The sequence below is a fragment of the Diceros bicornis genome, chromosome 13 (genome assembly GCF_020826845.1).
Source record: "Diceros bicornis minor isolate mBicDic1 chromosome 13, mDicBic1.mat.cur, whole genome shotgun sequence".
NCBI lineage: Eukaryota > Metazoa > Chordata > Mammalia > Perissodactyla > Rhinocerotidae > Diceros > Diceros bicornis.
The window spans coordinates 38480952-38502548 of record NC_080752.1 but is presented as its reverse complement, the minus strand read 5'-3'; the positions used below and the strand labels follow the sequence as shown (position 1 = coordinate 38502548).

Genomic DNA, 21597 nt, shown 5'->3' with positions numbered 1-21597 from the left:
TATACGTAGTGTAAATAATTTCTGTGAAAGAGAACTAAGGTAATAAATGCTTTCCGTATTTCTGGGATGTAATACAATAGAACTTTGTTGCTTTTCCCACTCTGATCTGAATTTTATCACTCTCTTTTATTATAGTTGCAACCAGTGTGGCAGAGAGTCTAAGCTTTTATCAAAGTTTTATGAACTGGAGTTAAATATCCAAGGCCACAAACAGTTAACAGATTGTATCTCGGAATTTCTGAAGGTATTCAAATTTTGGTGTATGTGTTGTTTCTGCTGATTAACAGCTAAATGCTATTGTGAATGGTTTTTGATTTAATGGATAAATTCATTCAACTTTTTCTACATATAAAGTGTCTCTGTTTATGTAATGATCTAGGAGAAACTTTGTAAATTATAAAACATTGAAGCAGGCTGTGTCTTAAAAAATTTTTTGGCTATTTCAGGTTATTTTCTATGTCAAATTATGAATGTGTAAAAATTTGTTGTGTGATTGGGTGTGGTAGAGTATTTAAGGAGAATTAAGCTCTTTTACCATCAGTTTAAGTTACCTTTTCATTTAATGAGAACTAGAATGTGTTGAATGCAGATATTTTTACATGAATGTGGTCCTTCTTCAGTCCCTCCACTCTATTTTTCTACTTTCTGTATGTTTAGATTTATGTAGAGCTATGGAAGTGGTTCCCTTTTGTTCTGAGTGGAAAAGGTGCAAAGAGGAAACCTTTGTTACCAAGTAGGAATAGACACGTAGCAAAATAGATGATCTTATTACATAGCTTCCTTTCTTAAAATATTTTTGTACTTGCCATACTCCTTTAGCACAGCCATTAGCATGCTTGAAGTAGTCAGTTATTGAATTCATTCAGCTAAATATTGATCGAGTGCTTACTGTGGTCAGGCACTGCTTCAGCTGTTGGGGGTAATGATAGTGAATGAACAGACCAAAAAAATTGCCTTTAAGGAGCTTTTAATGTAGTGGTGTGGGAACCAGGGAGGGATAGTAAGATAAATTAAGGAAAATACATAGCGTGTCAACTATAATAAGTGCTGTGGAGACAAATAAAGCAGGAAAGGGGGATGGGGAATGTGGTAGGGAGGAGGGTGAGGTTGGCTGCAGTTTGAAATAAAATGATTGCGGTTCAGGGACCCATGCAAGAATCAGGGAGAAGAGTTCTGGGCAGATGAAATAACAAGTGCAGAGCCTGAGACAAGAATGTGCCTGGTGGTTTGAGGAAGAGCAAGGAGGTCAGTGTGGCTGAAGTGAATAAGCAAAGGGAGAATGATAGAAGATGAAGCTATAGCGAGAACTAGGGACCGGATCAGATGGGGCCTGGTAGAGCTTTGTCAGAAGTTTGACTTCACTCTGAGTGAGGTGAGATGCCATTGGAGGGTTGTAAGCCTAGGCGTGACACATCTGTTTTAACACTGGGTGCCATCTTGAGAATAGGCTGAAGATGGGACAAGGACAGACAGAAGGAGTTGATGATGGCTTGGACCAAAGGTAAACTGAAGAGGTGATAAGTAGTGTTTGGATGTTAGATATAGTTTCAAAGTAGAGCTGATATATATAAAATTTGCAGACTGGATATGGAGAGAAAGAAAGGAGTCAAGGATTACTAAGGTTTTTGGCCTGAGCAGCTAGAGGAATGGAGTTGCTGTAACTGAGATGGGAAGGATTGGGAGGAGGAGGTTTGGGAGAGGAATTAGGAGTTGGCATTGGGGCACGTTACACTTGAGAGGAATCGTTCAGGGGAGAAGTCAGGGCTGGATGAAACTGTCAAGGGAGTGAGAGAGAGATGAGGACAAAAGACTGAGCCAGGGACATTCAAACATTAGGAAATATAGGGGCAGCTGGCAAAGGATGCTGAGGGGGACTGGCCAGTGAGTTGGGGAAAACAGGCAAGCGTGATATCTTGGAAGCCAAGTGAAGATAACAGTATTGTGTTACTTAACAATAATCTGTATCAAACAGCTATTATAAGGGCCAGCCTCATGGCATAGTAGTTAAGTTTGTCATGCTCTGCTCTGGCAGCCCGGGTTTGCAGGTTTGGGTCCTGTGCATGGACCTACACCACTCATCAAGCCATGCTGTGGCAGACCCACTTCCAAACTAGAGGAAGATTGGCACAGATGTTAGCTCAGGGCCACTCTTCCTCACCACCCCCCCCAAAGGCTATTATAGAAACAAAAGAAAAATTTAGGAAAAAGCCACTATTGGCTATAACATTGAGTTTTCCTGTGCTCCTTTTTTAGCTTTGTCTCATGAATGGCACTCAGGTAATTTTAACGAAATGTGTGTGTGTGCATATATACATGTATAAAATTTTGTATATATATAATTTTGTGTTCTGGTGCCCATATGTAATTTCTACCTTTTTAAAATGGTTTTTAGGGCTAGCCCCGGTGGCCTAGTGGTTAAGTTTGGTGCGCTCTGCTTCAGCAGCCTGGGTTCAGTTCCTGGGCATACACCACTCCTAAGTGGCCATGCTGTGGTGGTGGCTCACATACAAAATAGAGGAAGATTGGCCACAGATGTTAGCTTAGGGTGAATCTTCCTCAGCAAAAAGCAAAAACAAAAAACATGTTTTAAGTTAATTTTGCATCAAAGTATATTTCTTTTTTAAACCTATTTCCTTAGAATTCCCAGAAGTGGAATTATTAGGACAAAGGACCTAAAACAAGGATTTTTAAAATCATAGATTTCAGAAAGAGGTGCATCCTATTTTATTTATTTATTTTTTGTGAGGAAGATCAGCCCTGAGCTAACATCCGATGCCAATCCTCCTCTTTTTGCCGAGGAAGATTGGCTCTGGGCTAACGTGCATGGCCATCTTCCTCTACTTTACATGGGATGCTGCCATGGCGTGGCTTGACAAGTGGTGCATTGGTGCGCGCCCGGGATCTGAACCTGCAAACCCTTGGGCTGCTAAAATGGAGCACATGCACTTAACCACTATGCCATTGGGCGGGCCCACATCAATTTTCAATTTACAAATTAATAATGTCACTGCTAAGCAGTGCCTAGTAACTTATGTTGTCCTTCATTATTTATAAAAGCTTCATTTTTAAACATCTTGAGTGGGAGCTCCTAATTAAAATAAAATTATGCTTTACATCAAAGGTTTGATCGCTTCTTTTAAATCTTTTCATCTTCTAATTTTTTTTTTTTTAACTAATATGTCTTATTTCTGATCAGGAGGAAAAGTTAGAAGGAGACAATCGATACTTTTGTGAAAACTGTCAAAGCAAACAGAATGCAACGAGGAAGATTCGCCTCCTCAGCCTTCCTTGCACTCTGAACTTACAGCTGATGCGATTTGTCTTTGACAGGTGAGTCTGTGTGAGCAGCGGTGCTTGTTGCTCATGGTGCACTAGTAGGTACAGGTTTTACCTTAGATAAGGTAGTAAAATGCTTATAATTTGAAACTCTAGATTTGGGGGTGAAAGTTCTAGATAGAGCCTGTCATTTTGAAATGCCAGTATTTCATGATTTTATCACAAAATTCTTAAAGAAGCAGCCATATATAATCGAGAATGGGAAAAGTAGAGAATCCTTATTTTTTATTCTAAGAAATTGTTAAAAACTGCATAGGAAAAGCAATCATTAGGTAGGAACCAAATTACCTTGACATTCTGTATTATTGTGTAAGGAACTAGAGTAAATTTTCCTATTAAACTACCCCCCACCCCCATGGGAATAGATCTTTTATTTTATAATTAAATTCGGGCAATGTTTACATGTGTACATTTCTTCTATAAAGCAGGAGCGTCTGTGGGAGCTTTTTGTGATTAAATTAAGACTTTTGGAAATAACTTGTATTTGGAATCCGCACTTTAAATTTATACCTTTTAATCCATTAGTTATTTTTTTCCCAATTATAAGACAAGTATTATGTTTATGTCTAATCATACAGGTTTTTGGGCGAGATTGCTGAATGAAATCTACCTAGCTACTATGGAGTTTATTAAAATAGCTGATAGAGCTTGTACATTGTTTTATGGTTGTTTTAAATATAAATATAATTAGCTTTCTTGTTGGTTAGGCAAACTGGACATAAGAAAAAGCTGAATACCTACATTGGCTTCTCCGAAATTTTGGATATGGAGCCTTATGTGGAACATAAAGGTAATATTTTTACAGAGAAATAATAATTATGTTCAGAGACTGTAACTTGTGATGAATGCAGAATAGCGTTTACTACTAAATTTCATTTGCTAATCTCTGGGAACAAAAGCTTTTAGGTGAGCTGAAATGTTAAGCCCCTTTTCTGTGAGTAAATACATAAGAAAGATTAGATGGTTCATCAGTATCTGCCTAATTAAGAGTATAAAAGAATAAAAAAGACATTTTACTGTCCTGAACCCACTCTTGATCCCTTAGTCTCAGTACCATAGCTGTACTTCCTCGTAAAATTAAGAGTCTCCAAGCTGCCTCCATTCACAAGTTTTTTTTTTTTTAACATTTTATGAAAAACATTAGGTGGCATAGTTGCAATATTTATGCTGTATTTCTTCCTGTCTGTAACCACTGATAAGTTTAGGATGCTGTGACATAGTTTCAACAAAAGTAATTTACTGCTTTTTCCTTTTGGTAGTCTTTAGCTTACCAAACAGGGTGATTCTTGCTAGAGAGAAAAAAATTGCCCTTTTGTTTCTCTTGCCCTGACTGGGAGAACTGTTTTTTTTTTTCCCTTTTAAGATTGATCTTACAATTTATGAAATTTTTAGTATAGAAATGACATCATAAACTCAGTCTTTGCATAAAAAGTTTCTGAAGGCAGCTTTCAAGAGAAACAAGCCGTAAATCAAAACCTTTAAAAGAAATGATTGGGGAGGTTGAGAATGATGTGTTAAATGTTTAAGCTTTAAAATGTGTGATGCTCTATCAGTCCGGTGGTTTAAAATTTGCCCCTCCGTGGAGTAAGGAAACTGCTGTAGACTGCTGCTGGATTTTGTTACTATTCTATTTGGCTGAATGAATAAACTTAGCTGTAGCTCACTTTATGTAGTAGTTTGCTTCCTGCCTCCTTTGTTCGGTTAATTGTTTGAAATTAGAAAAGTCTGAGAGCCTAGTGGTTTCTCAGGGGCCAGACACTTAAAGAAATGTAAAATTAGCACTTTCCTTAAGTCTGCTGTAGGATTTTGAATAGTTATTATTATTGTTATTAAATTTATTACATGTTTGTCCAATTTGTACTGTAAAGAAAACAAGGAAGATATTTATCAAATAGACTTGATAGGTCAAAATACCTGTAGAAATTTTTAATTTTAGTGTGTTCGTTTACTAAATGTAGTCAATTCTTAATTTTTAAATAGAGAAATAAAAATTGTCTCCTTTTTTAGAGTTGTTAACTAGGACTGGTAAAATTAATCTGGTAGTTTGTAGTTATAGGCCTGTTTTTTTTTTACAGACTATTGTGATGTTTGCTATACAAAGGTACTACCTTATATAGGTAGAATCTAAAAACAAATTAACTTTTGGTTTATTTTTTTATTTTTTGTGAGGAAGATCAGCCCTGAGCTAACATCCATGCTAATCCTCCTCTTTTTTTGCTGAGGAAGACCGGCTCTGAGCTAACATCTATTGGCAATCCTCCTCCTTTTTTCTCCCCAAAGCCCCAGCATAATATATAGTTGTATGTCACAGTTGCACATCCTTCTAGTTGCTGTATGTGGGACGTGGCCTCAGCATGGCCGGAGAAGCGGTGCGTCGGTGTGTGCCCGGGATCCGAACCCAGGCCGCCAGTAGCGGAGCGCACGCACTTAACCGCTAAGCCACGGGGCCGGCCCTTAACTTTTGTTATAATTGCATAAGGTTTAGTTCATTCTAGGTAATTTGGAAAATTCAGAAAGCATAAAGAAGAGAAATAAAGACCACCTACAATTCTATCACCCAGATAACCGTTGTTTACATTTTCCTCTATGCTTTTTGTTTGTTTGTTTGTTTTTGGTGAGGAAGATCAGCCATGAGCTAACATCCATGCCAATCCTCCTCTTTTTGCTGAGGAAGATGGGCCCTGAGCTAACATCCATGCCGATCTTTCTCCACTTTATGTGGGACGCTGCCACAGCATGGCCTGACAAGCAGTGCCTTGGTGCGCGCCCAGGATCTGAACCCAGGCCGCCAGCAGCAGAGCGTGCGCACTTAACTGCTATGCCATGGGGCGGCTGCTATTTTCCTCTTTTTTGTGTGTGTGTGTGTGTGTGTGAGGAAGATCAACCGTAAGCTAATATTCGTGCTAATCCTCCCCTTTTTGCTGAGGAAGACCAGCTCTGAGCTAACATCTATTGCCAATCCTCCCTCTTTTTTCCCCCAAAGCCCCAGTAGATAGTTGTATGTCATAGCTGCACGTCCTTCTAGTTGCTGTATGTGGGACGCGGCCTCAGCATGGCCGGAGAAGCAGTGCATCGGTGTGCGCCCGGGATCCGAACCCGGGCCGCCAGCAGCGGAGCGCGCGCACTGAACCGCTAAGCCACAGGGCCATCCCCAGTTGTTTCTTTAAATAGTGAGCCTGCAAGTATACAAGAGACCTATAGACGGAGGGATCCTCATTCCTTGAACATTTAGCTCCGGACTTTTCTTAACTCAAGTCCTGCCATGTTTTGTATTTTAATAGCCCTGTAGACCACTTTGCGAGTCTGGTGACAGAATTAAATTCATGGAATTTCAGAAGAAACCAAATATATTTAAATACAGTTATCAAAATACTAAGACAAATCTGTGATACAATAATATAGGTGCCCCTTAAAGACTAGGTTCCAGTGGCTGATAAAAACTACCATAATTCTGAAATTGATGAGTATAATGAATTGATGAGTATAAATTCAGGTTACCAGTGGTAATGTGATTTGAAAATTTTTATGTTATCTATTGGTAATAAAGTCATAATCACTGCTAATACTTCTCTGGTTTATTGTGTTCATTAATAATTTAGGGAATACTATTAGGAACTCTTGTTGTAGACCATCTTTCCAACTGACCTCATAACAACTTTTCTCCTTCACTGATCCTGTCTTCCACACTTCCTCAACCTTTCTGAGGGTCATACTGTGCCTTGTCCTTCCGTAGTTTAAATTTCATACCTCTCACTCTCTCCTATTTTTTTTTTTCTGTTTTTCTTGTAAAATATACCACATTCATAAAAGTTCAAAATACAGAAATGTGTGGCTTGGAGAATTATCACAAAGTGAACATCTGCTTGAGCACCACCTGGGTCAAGAAAGAGAACTGTCCAGTACTGCAAAGCTTCCCTTGTCCACCTCCTAATTCCAGCCTCCTTCTTCCCCCCAAATATAGCCACTAATCTGACTTTTATGGCAATCACTCCCCCCCGCCCCCCCCCCCCCGGCCTATTTTTTGCTTTGGTGTTTCACTATATAAGTTTGCATCCCTAAACATTATGGCTTAGTTGACCCTTTTTCCTCCTGGGATATTGCCGGGTGAAATGTAACCCACAGTTAAATCTTACCCTGCTGCCCCTGCTCCTTTATTTGGGCTGTTGAAGGTAGCTGGAGAAAAACACCATCGTAGATGTGTCCATCTGCCTCTCACACTGTTTTATTTTGGAGAATTTCAAATTTATGCAAAAGCTCTAGTCCAATCTTGATCTTTTACCTGGGCCAGTTAGCCCATTTATACTTAATGTAATTATTGATATTTCCTTTAATTCAAATTTGCATCAGTTTTCATAGTTTCCTATTAACTTGCATACCATTTTCAAGTTTCTTGTTTCTCTAAACGTAGAAAGCCTAGTTTTATAATCCATGACTGACATTGTTGGAATATTGGGCAGGGTTACTTCTGCTGTCTGGGCTGGTTCTTTTAACGTTGACCTGTTTCTTCTGTACCTGATCATCTTTGACCACGTGCTGGTTATTGCACATGGAAAATCTCTTTTTGGGATTCCCTTAGGGCTAGGATGATGCCACCTCCTCCAGAGAGACCTTAGTTTTATTTCTGCCAGGCACCTGGGGTCCCTGCTAGTTAGGCAGCGTCACAAACCAAGTTCAGTGCTTAAGGTCCCCTCGGTCACCCAAGCTATAAGAACCTGGTATGAAGGCCAGTCTAACATGAGATCTTCCCCCCCATTCTCTTTCTGTTACTCTGTTCAGGGCTAAGGAATTTTCTTTGTGGTTTCCTGAGGTTGGGGAGATGGAGAGGCTGTTTCTGGTTCACCTTTACATGGAATAATTGGGAGAGTGCAGTGTGGTAGAAAGAACAGTGGGTGGGTGAGTCCAGGTAAGCCCTAAAATATGGAGTGTGGAGATGCCCACCAGGTGGGTACAGCCTGGGCTGTCTGATATTACTATTTTGTTCTTTTAGTAATTAACCTGGAAATGATAACATGTACACCGAACTCTAGAGTTAATATCTTTACCCTCTAAAAACAGTACAAGGACCTCAAACCACTAAGAAATCGATTTTCTCCTAAATTATTATTATTTTTCATATATATTTTAGTTATTTTTTTTTTAAAAAAAGGAACTCATAGGATGCTTTATTATTATGCTTTATTATTTATTTGTAGGACTACTGGTATTTAGTTTACCCACCTCCTTTGTTTATCATTTGTTTTTGCATTCTAGACCTTCTATCTGGAATCATTTTTTTATATTGAATTAGAGCTTATAAAATTAGTAAGGGTCTGTTGGCGACAAATTATTTTCACAGATCATTGTCTGAAAATGTATATATTTTTGTTCTTGTTGTGAAATTTATTTTCTCTAAGTAGGGACATTTTCGCTTAGTACCTTAAAGATTCTGTTGTCTTAGGACTTCTGTTGTTGCTGTGGAGAAATTAGTTGCAGTCTAATTCTTCTTTCTTTACAAGTAGCCTGTTTTATTTTGTCTGATTTTAAGATTTTTTCTTTGGTTTTCGTATTCTGCCGTGTCACTATGACCAGTTTGGGTTGGGTTTTTAATACATTTATCCTCCCTACTAGGGCGGTCAAAAATTTCTCAATCGTTATCTGTTTTTTTTTCCTGAGGGAGATTAGCCCTGAGCTAACGTCTGTGCCAGTCTTCCTCTATTTTGTACGTGGGTTGCCACCACAGCATGGCTGCCGAGTGGTGTAGGTCTGCGCCCAGGATCCGAACCTGCGAACCCAGGCTGCCAAAGCGGACTGTGCCAAACTTAACCATTTCGCCACAAGGCTGGCCCCTCAACCATTATCTCTTAAAATTTTTTCTCTTCTCCATTTATTTTTCTTCTGGAATTCTATTAGATGTGTGTTAAGACTTGCTCACTCTGCCCTCAATGTCTCCTACTTCTTTATTGCTTTGTCCTGCGTTCTGCATAATTTCTTCAACTCTGCCTTCTACTTTATTGATTCTTTTTTTTTTTTTTTAAGATTTTTATTTATTTATTTTTCCCCCCAACGCCCCAGTAGATAGTTGTATGTCATAGTTGCACATCCTTCTAGTTGCCGCATGTGGGACTCGGCCTCAGCATGGCCAGAGAAGCGGTGCCTCAGCGCGCGCCCGGGATCCGAACCAGGGCCGCCAGCAGCAGAGCGCACGCACTTAACCGCGAAGCCACGGGGCCGGCCCGACTTTATTGATTCTTTATTCAGGTGAAGCTAAGCTGCTGTTAGGCCTTCCTGTAGTTTTGTTTGACTTTTGGTTATTGTAATTGTCAGTTCTAGAAGCTCAGCTTGGTTCTTTATCGTATCTGATTTTCATTTTCACAATCTTATTCCTTACTTTTAATTTTAATTGCATCATTTATTTCTTTAAATACACTTAACATTACAGTTATTTTTGCTTTTCCCAGTAACAGATGAAAATCGTTATGGGTTTTGTTTTGCTCTGTGTTGTGTTTGCTGCCTCTCAGTTATAGTGACTTGTGTCCTTTTGTGGGGGGTGTGTGTGTGTGAGTGAGTGTGAGAGAGAGATACTGAATTCACACTCCTTAAAACTGTCACTCATCCCAGGACCACATTTAACTAGACACTTGGCTCGAGGTTTTTCTGACTTCCTACGTAGTGTGAATTCTTGGTAGAAATATTCCTGAGGGCTAGCTTCTTAAGAACTTGCAATGGAGATTTGGGTTTCTTCTCACCCCCAAGTGTCAAAGTAAGGATAAGGCAGATAATTTTTTTCCTACTATTTCCTGTGCAGGGCAGTTTCGTTTCTTCTTATGTCTTTTTTTTTTTTGGAGGAAGATCAGCCCTGAGCTAACATCCATGCCAATCCTCCTCTTTTTTTTTTTTTTGGCTCAGGAATACCGGCCCTCAGCTAACATCTATTGCCAATCCTCCTCCTTTTTTCTCTTTTTCTTCCCAAGGCCTCAGTAGATAGTTGTATGTCATAGTTGCACATCTTCCTAGTTGCTGTATGTGGGACACCGCCTCAGCATGGCCGAACAAGCAGTGCATCAGTGCGCGCCCGGGATCCTAACCCCGGGCCGCCAGTAGTGGAGTGCAAGCACTTAACCGCTAAGCCACGGGGCCAGCCCCTCTTCTTATGTCTTAAACTGAAGGACCCTGGTTTCACGATGGGAGTCCTCTGCTAGACTTCCCACCTTTTATGAACCTTTGCTTTTATCTCTGGTCCCATAAGCCTCTTCCATGTAAAAAAAAAACAAAAACCAAAGTTCAAGTTGATCGAGATTCACTTAATACTCTCGGGAGGAAATTGTTTTCATTATTCTTACCTCCCTAGCTTCCTGCCTTCACATAGTATTTGGCTTCTGAGAATTCTTATTTTCTTGTCAGCTAATGAATGTATTTTAAAAGATTTAAAGTATTTCTATCTTACCCAGTATTTTAAATTATTTTCAGCTCGGCTGGGTTAGGTGGGTTTTGGTCTAGGTATTAATATGCATTACTGTGTCCCCCACTGAGCTACAAGAATGCCAGGACTTTGTCCTTTCAGTCAATGGCTGTATCCTCTGTGCCTAAAACAGTGTCTAGCATGTTTATTATTTCTTTAACGAGTCATTGACTAAAACTCACTCCTTCCAGTTTTAAGGAAATAATAGTGGTGACTTAGTCAAAGACATGTGCAAAGATTTTTTACTACAAAGATTATAATTATTGTTTATAATGGCCCTAAAATGCTACCATTTTAAATGTCCAGCAATATGGGAGTGGTTCAGTGTATTTTGGTACTTGTGTATAGTCATCATAAATAATTTTTACAAGAATATTTAATGATGTAGAAAGATATTTATGATAAATTTGTCAGAAAAAACTGCAGGTTTCAATATTAATAGTGGTTATGTCTATTGTAGGATTGCTAATGAATTTTTTGTTTTCTGATTTTTTTTTTTTTGTGAGGAGGACCAGCCCTGAGCTAACATCCAATGCCAGTCCTCTTTTTTTGCTGAGGAAGAGTGGCCCTAGGCTAATGTCCATGCCCATCTTCCTCTACTTTATATGGGACCCCCGCCACAGCATGGCTTAACAAGCGGTGCGTTGGTCCGCACCCGGGATCCGAACCGGCAGAACCACAGGCCGCCCCAGCAGAGCGCGCGCACTTAACCGCTTGCGCCACCGGGCTGGCCCCTGTTTTCTAATTTTTAATAACAAAACATGTAGTAGAAGTGATCTTTTCCAACATGTATATAATTTCCTCCCTATAATTGGTTTCAGTTTGGAATCTTTAAAAGATTTTTTTCAAACTTTAAAATATTTTATCTTGAAATATAAATGTTCATTCATTTGCTAATATTTCGATGTACGGGTAAAGCCTTCTCTTCTTGCCTAAACCACGTGCGTAATATATAGGCTGTGATTTGCAGGGTTTTTTTATTTAAGGTGGAAGAGGAACTTAAAATACTTATGAAGAAATCTGAGTGTAGAATCATTGTAGATTTTTAATGTTTTCTTCTCTGTCGTTTCCAATTGTCTTGACTACGCCTATTTTGAAAGCACGTTTTCTCGATGACTTCCAATTTTTTCTAAAACATTTTTCTTTTTTCTAGAAACAATACCTATTAGTTTTGCACTCATATCTCATTAGTTTGCATAATTAATTTTTGTAATAAGTTGGAGAATCTTAAGTTGATTCCTGGGAAACGTATGGCTCAGTTTATGCAGAGGGGCAAAGTATGCTGCAGAGGAGCAGCATAGCGAGTGTCCAGGATGCCGTAGCTTTTCATCTGTATATTTTGCAGAAGGAATGGGGAGTTAATACAGTGAGCTGCTTAAGACAAAGTCTACTACGTTTTCTAAGACCTAATTTTTTTTTTTTTATCTTAGGTGGTATGTTTTAAATTCTATCAGATGCAAAAAGAGTTGTAATTACTGCAATTCAGGCTCAGGATATAAGAAGAAATACTGTTAATCAGAACGTCTTTCCCTTTCTCCCTCTCTCCTTCTCTAGGTGGGTCCTATGTGTATGAGCTCAGTGCAGTTCTCATACACAGAGGAGTGAGTGCCTATTCTGGCCACTACATTGCCCATGTGAAAGATCCACAGTCCGGTGAATGGTATAAGTTTAATGACGAAGACATAGAAAAGATGGAGGGGAAGAAATTACAACTAGGGATTGAGGAAGATCTAGGTAAAACCTTTAAGTTGTGAGTGCCTTTTTAAAATATAAATTTTTTTTTTACTGGAAATATTTGTGATAAGTTGTTATGGCCCAAGATTGTTATGGACTGTCAAGGATATTTGCATTTCTTAAACACACATAAAATCTCTGAACATCTTTTATTAGCAATGCTGAGTTTTTAAAAAAATGATTTTTGCTCCAGAGATCATTTCCATAGTGTCGTGTTTTCAGTGCAGTTTGAAGGCAAATATTTAATTTTCAATTATCAGGTTAATTGTGGGTGGGGGATGGGAGAGGATAGTGAGTTTTAAGCTAAAAATGATGAACAGTAGATTTAATACAGTAAGATTTGTAGTCCTTTTCTCTGAGTCGGGAATTTTATTTTGGGGAAATAACTGTAGCAGGGGACCTTTACTCCAAGAACAGTGTCTACTCCTCCCTGTTAAGTGTCTTATCCCAACCCTGGAGCATGGAGCAGTGCGTGTGTGTGTGGGGGGGTAAGCTGCTCGCTGTTCTGTAGTGATGAGGTCTGCCATAAACAGTACTTCATATAGGATCCTAGTATGTAGGTCTCATCACCTCAGTTTTCCTGGGCCAAAATACCCACTTATTCCCTAAAAGAGTGAACATTTCTTCTAGTAGGAGCCATCTTGGCTGAGGTTTTGATCCCTTCTTACCACGTTTGTCATTTTTGGGTGAGCTTCTGACTATGGGATAAATAAGAGAAAAGAAATGGGAATAGGTGTATGTCTTCTGCCATTGTTCGTTCTTAATGGATCAGAACCACTTTTCCAAGGTGTCCGACAGGAAGGAGCGTGGCGATTGGAATTGACCTTCAAGGGCATTTGGGTAATCTGTCTGCAGATACTCATGTGGTGACTATATGCTTGTAATTTGGAGAAGTATTTTCTATTTTTAAATCACATTTAGGTGTTTATAGATATTCAGCAATCTTGTTCTCACTTTAAGTAATACTCAAGATCTTAACATTTGCTTATATTTTTTCTTATTGTGATACTCTTACTAGAAACGAAATTGACATGTAGCTTTAAATTGAATAATTTTTGTTTCATTTGACTGTTCTTTACTCATGTTTGTTTGATCTATCTTATTTTTAGTCAGAGAATTCTAGGATTAAAAGCATTGTTAAGGTGGTGCTATCCTCTACATATAGGAAGTCCTAACTTCTAAAACTGTTCAGGAGAAAGAGACTCCGCACCTATCAGGATCCCATTTCCAGTGTTTTAGTATCTCTCCCTGTTACATGCAACTTACAGTGCAGCTTTCATCTGTTGTTTTCTTTTTATCAAAAATAGGAGCTACTCGTTCATTAAATTCCACTAGTCATTCATTACTGTATTCTATCATGAATTTTTATGAATCATTTTATATTCGATCTTATACAGAATAATGAACATCTTAATTCTTTTCAGTTAGAAATGACCAGCCTTCTCTTCCCTGTACATCCTGAGATTTTTAATTCCCCATGACAGTGGTCTTCAGACTTTTTTGTTCCTATATTCTCTATAAGAATAGTGAGCAACTTTGTATTCCTTTGTTCATTTTATTTTATTTTGCTTTATTTTTATGAGGAAGGTTGGCCCTGAGGTAACATCTATTGCCAGTCTTCCTCTTTTTTGCTTGTGGAAGAGTATTGCTGAGCTAACATCTGTGCTAATCTTCCTCTATTTTATATGTGGGACGCCTCCATAGCGTGGCTTGATGAGCGGCGCATAGGTCCGCACTGGGATCCAAACCTGCGAACTCTGGGCTGCAAAAGCGAAGCATGCACACTTAACCACTATGTCACCAGGCCAGCCTCCCGTTGCTCCTTTTAAAATCCAGCAGTTTTCATCATAAATTTAAGTAGTTCCAAATAACGTCATTTCTGACATATTATAAATATTGAAACTTAAACTGCAACATCACTCTTTTAAGAGTATCCAAATGAAATTAAGTAACAGAGATTCAATACCCACATCATTCTTTTCAAAGATACATGAACTGGTGTTTTTTTTTTTTTTTTATAGCAGGACATTTTTAATATTCCCTTTTCTCCTGTACTAGTATTTCCATTACCTTGACCCTACAGAATTTTATTTTAATGGAATATACTAAGTTTTCTGTAACCATAAAGCTCTAAATAGTTTAAAAGTTATGGATTGAGCTTTTTTTCCTTTTGCTGAGGAAGATTGGCCCTGGGCTAACATCTGTGCCCATCTTACTCTACTTTATATGAGGGATGCCTGCCACAGCATGGCTTGATAAGCGGTGCATAGGTCCGTACCCAGGATCCAAACCTGCGAACCCCGGGCCACCAAAGTGGAGCATGCAAACTTAACCACTATGCCACCGGGCTGGCCCCAGGATTGAGCTTTTTTAAAAATTATAAATATCACTGTATAATTGAGCAAACCAATATAAGTATATTATAAATTTTGAATTAAACACAAAATTTTACTGTAAATACATCTTCTAATGACATGGATGAGACTTTTTTTGTCACTGGGTGAGAGATTATATCTTATTTTTTTGTAAAGTGGCAGATAGATGACTGAGGAAGGAAAGATGGAAACCATCAATGGAACTTCAACTTTGAGGTAGATCAATTTTAGAAAAGTGCGCAGTGAACTGAGGATCTGGTATTGATTCCTCAGAACTATCCCTGACCACACACTCCTTGCCCTGGGATGCTCAAACCCAATTTGAAGATCACTTTCATGTACTTGCCATGTAAAACACTTAATAATGTTCCCTACTTGCTACTGAATTCATAGAGACTAGTGGCTAATCTTTCTACTCCTTAGCATTTCATTTCACTTTTTTGAACGTGCCATTTTATTTCTTTGGGCAGTTAAATTAAGTTTGAATTTATTTTTATAATTTAAAACCAACATCAAAATAAACCTATAGTAGCAGTACTTTTGTTTGTTCCAGGTTTGTCCTCATGAAATGTAGTACTTTCTTATCATCTTTTAAAAATGGACCATGGCAGTCAGTGGGGTGGGTATAAACTTGTTTAAATATTCAAACATCCAAAGAATCTGCTCAATTTGTATTGCAATTTAATGTTTTAGATCCATGTGAAAGTATCTGGAGTGTATATTTTAGCAATTATTTTCTCTGGCCCCCCTCCTTCCCCTCCCCTGCAAAAGAATGAACAGATTAGGCATTCTAATTTAGTTATCTTTTGATTTCTCTACCTCAGCAGAACCTTCTAAGTCCCAGACACGTAAACCCAAGTGTGGCAAAGGAACTCACTGCTCCCGAAATGCGTACATGTTGGTTTATAGACTACAAACTCAAGAAAAGCCCAACACAACTGTGCAGGTACCAGGTAAGCAATTTTCCAGGATTATATAAGGCAAATATTTTAGAATACCGTGCTTCAAATGTCGATGACAAGAATAGATTGCTTTTATTTATCATGAGAGGGTGATTGCATGTGGTAAATGTTGCTAAAGGTAGATATAATCACAAATTTGCTTTAAAGTAGTGAGTTTTCTAAATAAAAGAGCTTTTAACAGAATTATTCCACTGACACCCCCCCCACAAAGAAAAGTAAAAGCAATTAAAAAGATTTGCTGTAGGTAATCAACACAATTAATCAAGGTAATCAATCGCATAAGGAATCAGTGTTTTTAAAGGGCAGTTTAGTTTCATTTTGTTCAGTTTGTAAAACACTCGTGGGTTTTAGCCAGTTATTTATAAATTTTCTTTTTTTCTTCTTCTTTTTTTTTTTGGTGAGGAAGATTGGCCCTGAGCTAACATCTGTGCCATTCTTCCTCTGTTTTGTATATGGGATGCCGCCACAGCATGGCTTGATGAGTGGTGGTGTGTAGGTCTGCGCCCGGGATCTGAACCTGCGAACCCCGGGCCGCCGAAGCGGAGCACACGAACTTAACCACTACACCACCAAGCTGCACCCCTGCCCCCCCCTTTTTTTTTTTTAAACTTTTTAAGGAACTGAGGGCAATCTTTAGGTGTCATTTTACCTAAGAGTGTTCTGTGCTCTTTGGCACCATCTATTTTGGAGTGCTGTTTCTGAGCCAATTTGATGATTCCAGTTGGCTGATGATGTCATGGAGAACCAGGTCGGGGGAGTCGCCTGGTATGATTCCAGTTGCTGTCTTCAGGTTTACTTCTGCCTTCAGGTTGGAGGTCTCTAACAGAAAGGGAGACCACAGTAGGAAGTTGCCCCCAAAATCTTAGCCAATATTTGATATAATTTAGAGATAAGCATGGTTCTTGTCTTTGAAAACAGGATAAAGTTGTTTTTTGTCTTGCTGTTTTAAACAGCCTTTCTTCAAGAGCTGGTAGATCGGGATAACTCCAAGTTTGAGGAGTGGTGTATTGAAATGGCCGAGATGCGTAAGCAAAGCGTGGATAAAGGAAAAGCAAAGCACGAAGAGGTTAAGGAGCTGTACCAAAGGTTACCTGCTGGAGCTGGTCTGTAAGATATTCTGGGACAGCACTGTTACCATTAAGTGCCTTGTTTCTTTCATGTTCACAAGTGTATATGAACAGACTTTTCCCTACCGTTGCTTATGACCCACTTATGCCAGCTCATGTGCTGTAAAATTACTATGTAAACCAGCAATAACTTGATCTGTAGCGGTCCATATACTTCTCATTATCATGTAATTTTAAAACTGGGAAGCTCTTAATAAGTTATAAACTTGAGGTCAGCTCTCTGCATATATGACTCTTGTAGATATTTCTATTTTGTGAGATATTAACTTGTTCTTAAGGAAAAATCTGATTGGGTTACTATGGAAGCAACTTGCCTGTTCTGTTTCCTTGCATACTTTGTGCAGTGACAGTATTACCAGGCATTCTTTTATATGAGTACTATTTTTTATGATACTGTTAGATTAATTTGAAATTTAATATCAAATATTATGCTGAGAATAGGAAAGCTTTCTGCTGACCTTTAGCTTCTTAAGAATTATCTCACATAATCTAGCTTATCCCTTTACTGTATATGTTTATTCAAGTTTACCTAGTGACTCCAAAAGGAAACCTCAATTTTTTAAGGCTGGTGTGCCATTTGTAACCATCTGTTGTCTTTTTTTTTTTTCTTCAAAGATTTTATTTATTTATTTATTTTCCCCCCAAAGCCCCAGTAGATAGTTGTATGTCATAGTTGCACATCCTTCTAGTTGCTGTTATGTGAGACGCGGCCTCAGCATGGCCGGAGAGGCGGTGCATCGGTGCGCGCCCGGGATCCGAACCCGGGCCGCCAGCAGCAGAGAGCGCGCACTTAACTGCCAAGCCACGGGGCCGGCCCAAACGATCTGTTGTCTTTGTCATTTCATAGACATGAATTCCCCATACCCAATTCCTACTTAAAGAAGGGAGGCAATTTAATCCTAATTTTAGAAAATAAATACTCAAGCATAATTGTACTTGTGGTTTTGTCTTTTTGATATCTTAATTTTCCATTGGTATAAGGTTAGACAAAAGATGAATATAAATTGCTAAGAATAGCTCTTAGAAGTTCTTTCTAAACTACATCTTAATTTGTTCTGACCTTTCTTTGTAGCCTGTTACTCTCACTCTGTCCGGAGGGTCAGGATTGACCTAAAGAATTAGACTGACCTTAATTTTACTGGATATGAACATACGATTCAAATCTCTAAATTTGTTCAAAGGAGTTGGGACCTAGAAATCGATTTTTTGAACTTTGATACTCAGTTTCCTGTGTTCACTGGACAAGAGAAGGGGACTTAACTGGGTCTAAAGTAAAATGCTCTTTTGAACCACTCTTGAAAACTTTAAAACCATTCTTTAAAACTCTGTTCCAGAGATGCTGAGTTAACACATACTTATGCTTCTCTTGGCTGTTTTCATTCAGTCTATAAGAACCTGTGCTTATGTTCTTGGTAAAAGAATTATACCAATTATGAGCTTTATGATTTTTTCCCATTTGCGGTAAACTTACATAGTAGAAAAGTCCATGTTGTCCTAAAATGTTGTCAAATCCCAAAGCTCATGACCTTGGTTTTGTGCTGCCAACTGAAGTCTTTTGTTATGCATTTTCTAAATCTTACCTTTGCTTGTGAACATATTTAAAGAAGAGTCACTTATCCCAAAATATAAGCCTTTGGCCCTTTTTATTTAAATTTAAATAAATTATCTCTAAGTAATCTTAAATTGTCTCTAGATAAAGTGTTTCAAATATTTTTGATGCAACAGTCTTTCTAAACTTTGTAACTTTCCAAAAGAAAATTCCTTGTGTTCAAAATCCAGGCATTTAAAAAAAATTATAAATAACTTTGAACCAAAATGTACATTTCCCTTTGGCCAATATTTTAACAATTGTTTTCGCAGTTTGTCAAATGCTGAGATTTTATGCAGTCTGTTATCTCCAACTTGATAATTGGAGGGAGTTCTCATTCCCCTTTAATAGTTGGTTTTCCATGCCTTTGGAAGGCGATGCTTAGGTAGTTTACTGAATCACAAATAACAGAAAACATCTTGGAGAACCTGCCACGAGTCTTTCTCAGGTGCAGAAACATCTGTAGCATAAAAACTTTCGGCAGGCAGAATCTGCCTTAACTATTGAGACCTGTGCTAGACCCTGATTCTCAGGGAAGCTCTTGGCAGGGATCGAACCAACTCTTTATAGTGACGGAGATTGAAAATGAAAAGAAAGACCTCTGTGACTACAGTCACTCTTCCTTCCGTGGATCCTCCAGCACACTAAAACTGGCACCCCAAATCTGGAAGACTGGCTGAGTTAATAAGTATGGTATTACATCAGAATTATAGGCCCAGTCTCTGCTTTCTTCCTTCCTATTCTTACTGTAAAATCATACATGATTTTTAAAATCTTCATATCTTACGTTGAGTTCATATTAAACTACTCAAAACCAGAACAGTAAGCTTCCCTCGGAAGTTTTCTGTGGGACTTTAGGGGATAGGAAAGTGTTGTCTTGAACTAACTGCCTTTGAGTCACAGCCTTATGTAGGTCAGAGTATAGTCACCCTGGGCTCTGACTTTCAGCGGACACCCACCCCTTGGCAAGGAGTGCTTTGTGCACATTTAGTTTTCCTGATTCCTCTCCTTGGAAGGGGCCCGGTTCTACCGCCTCATTCTTCAGTTAGCAATGGCAGGTACTGTCCTCTGTACGCCCCTCCCCAGTGGGTGGAGAAACCAGAACTCCTGGCAAATTATTCTTGAATTTTGCTCTGTATCACAATCCCGTTTTCCCTTGTTTGATAGCCTTCAGATGACTAAAAATTTTATATTTGGAAGCTATATTTGGGAAAAGATTAGATATGCTAAGAGTTTCACTTTGCTTTCTTGGATAGGGATCATTTATCTTTGCATTCTTAAGATACCCAGTGTCCTCTCTCCCTGGCAGATTAAACTTGATAAGTGGCAAATGAAATTGGGAGGTATTTTGAATTTAATTAACCATACCATGATATATTGTAAAATGTCACAGCCATGTGTTACCCATACTGAATCTTAAGGTCTCCTCTTTTATATATTATGTGAATGTACAATTAACTTTTCTATATCTCTTTTCTTCCAAAAAGCTCAAAATGCTTCACATATCTTATCTTTTACATTCAACAACATCCCTGTGAGGTAGGTAGAAGGCAGGTATTATTATCTTCATTTTACATATAAAAGACCTGAAGCATTAGAGAGTTTAAGTGACTTGCTCAAGTTCAGTTTCTTGGTGGCAGACCTTGGAGTAGACCTTGGTCTCAGCTTGCAGTCATGAGCTCTTCCTGTGCAACTGTGTTAGAGCTGACCAATCAGAAGGCTCACAGCTGATGATGTACAGTTTCAGCACAAAGAAGGGATCAATAATTCCAAATTTTGTTTTTGTAAAAATTGAAATGTTCTATAATAAACTTAAAATGAGAGTTAGTTTTCTAGACTTGTAATTATCAGGGAAGTATAAAATTGGTCAAAATGGGCTTTGAGTTGAATTGTCTATCCCTCAGATCTCATCAGAAGTAGTACCTAATACAAATATATAAATTCAACCTCTGTATGTTTTCTTCTATGTTTTATGCTGGGACTCACTGGAGATCTTTGTAAGTAATCAAAGCTGGCCCTTTATCTTTAATTTTGGCTTTTAGGGAACTCTGGGACCCTGTTTTCCCAAATTAAAACTCCTTTTGAGGTGTTTGGTTTTATCTTAATTTTTGCAACTTCAAAATTGATGTAATTCCATTCTAGTGCATTTCATCCTGGAATTTGTTTAAAATAGCTTACTTTCTTGAAATATATAATAATGTAATGAATAGATCGTGATATAGATTTGGGTGGGGAAATCAAATACCTTTTAATCGACATCAATATCTTGGATGAAGAAAAGTTCAGTGGTTGAAATGGGCTTGTAGAAGTGCAGTTATAACTGATGAGGTTCATTTCTAACTTAGAACTCAGTCAGACTTCTCATTTTAATTTTCAGATGGATAACACATATTGATGAAAGTGTTTGTGAAAATCACGTATGAAATAAACATAGTAGGGGATGAGGGTCTGTGATTCGCGAGCCAGTGCAGAGCACGGCTTGTAGTCAGCGATCATGGGTGTCCTGATCAGAGCTCTGATCAAGCAAGACACTTCTCTCTGTGGATGCCTCTTTTGTAGAATGTGGTTAATAATACCAGCCGATCTCGTAGGGCACTGTACAGACTCGTCCCTATCGCACACAGCTCCTTGAACTCAGAAGAGGGGTAGTTAAAGGGAGCTTTGTGTGGTACGCATTAAACATCTTCCCTGAACAATGATTCTTCTGATTCTGCTAACTTTGGACAGAGTTTGCATTGTTTTTTGTAGAAAATGAATGTATCACTTAGTCAAAAATCTGTAAAAATACATAGGCCCTTTCCCTTGCTTTCTTCCTCAGAGCCCTATGAATTTGTCTCTCTTGAGTGGTTACAGAAGTGGTTGGATGAATCGACACCCACCAAGCCTATCGATAATCACGCTTGCCTGTGTTCCCATGACAAGCTTCATCCTGATAAAATATCAATTATGAAGAGAATCTCTGAGTATGCAGCTGACATTTTCTACAGTCGATATGGAGGAGGACCAAGACTAACTGGTAACTGGAGGTGTCTTCTCT

General features: G+C 38.5%; 1 protein-coding gene across 4 annotated transcripts in view; it reads left to right on the top strand.

The window, feature by feature from the left end:
* Positions 1-21597, top strand: part of USP48 (ubiquitin specific peptidase 48) — an 88973-nt gene that overhangs the window by 34219 nt on the left and 33157 nt on the right. The window contains exons 6-12 of one of the 4 annotated variants that reach the window (XM_058553153.1): positions 136-244; positions 3197-3330; positions 4044-4126; positions 12329-12508; positions 15711-15836; positions 16799-16948; positions 21379-21576. In XM_058553153.1, coding sequence (XP_058409136.1) covers positions 136-244; positions 3197-3330; positions 4044-4126; positions 12329-12508; positions 15711-15836; positions 16799-16948; positions 21379-21576 — 980 coding nt within the window. Of the gene's footprint in view, positions 1-135; positions 245-3196; positions 3331-4043; positions 4127-12328; positions 12509-15707; positions 15837-16798; positions 16949-21378; positions 21577-21597 lie in introns of all 4 variants that reach the window. The other 3 variants (XM_058553152.1, XM_058553155.1, XM_058553154.1) reach the window with 3 other exon arrangements.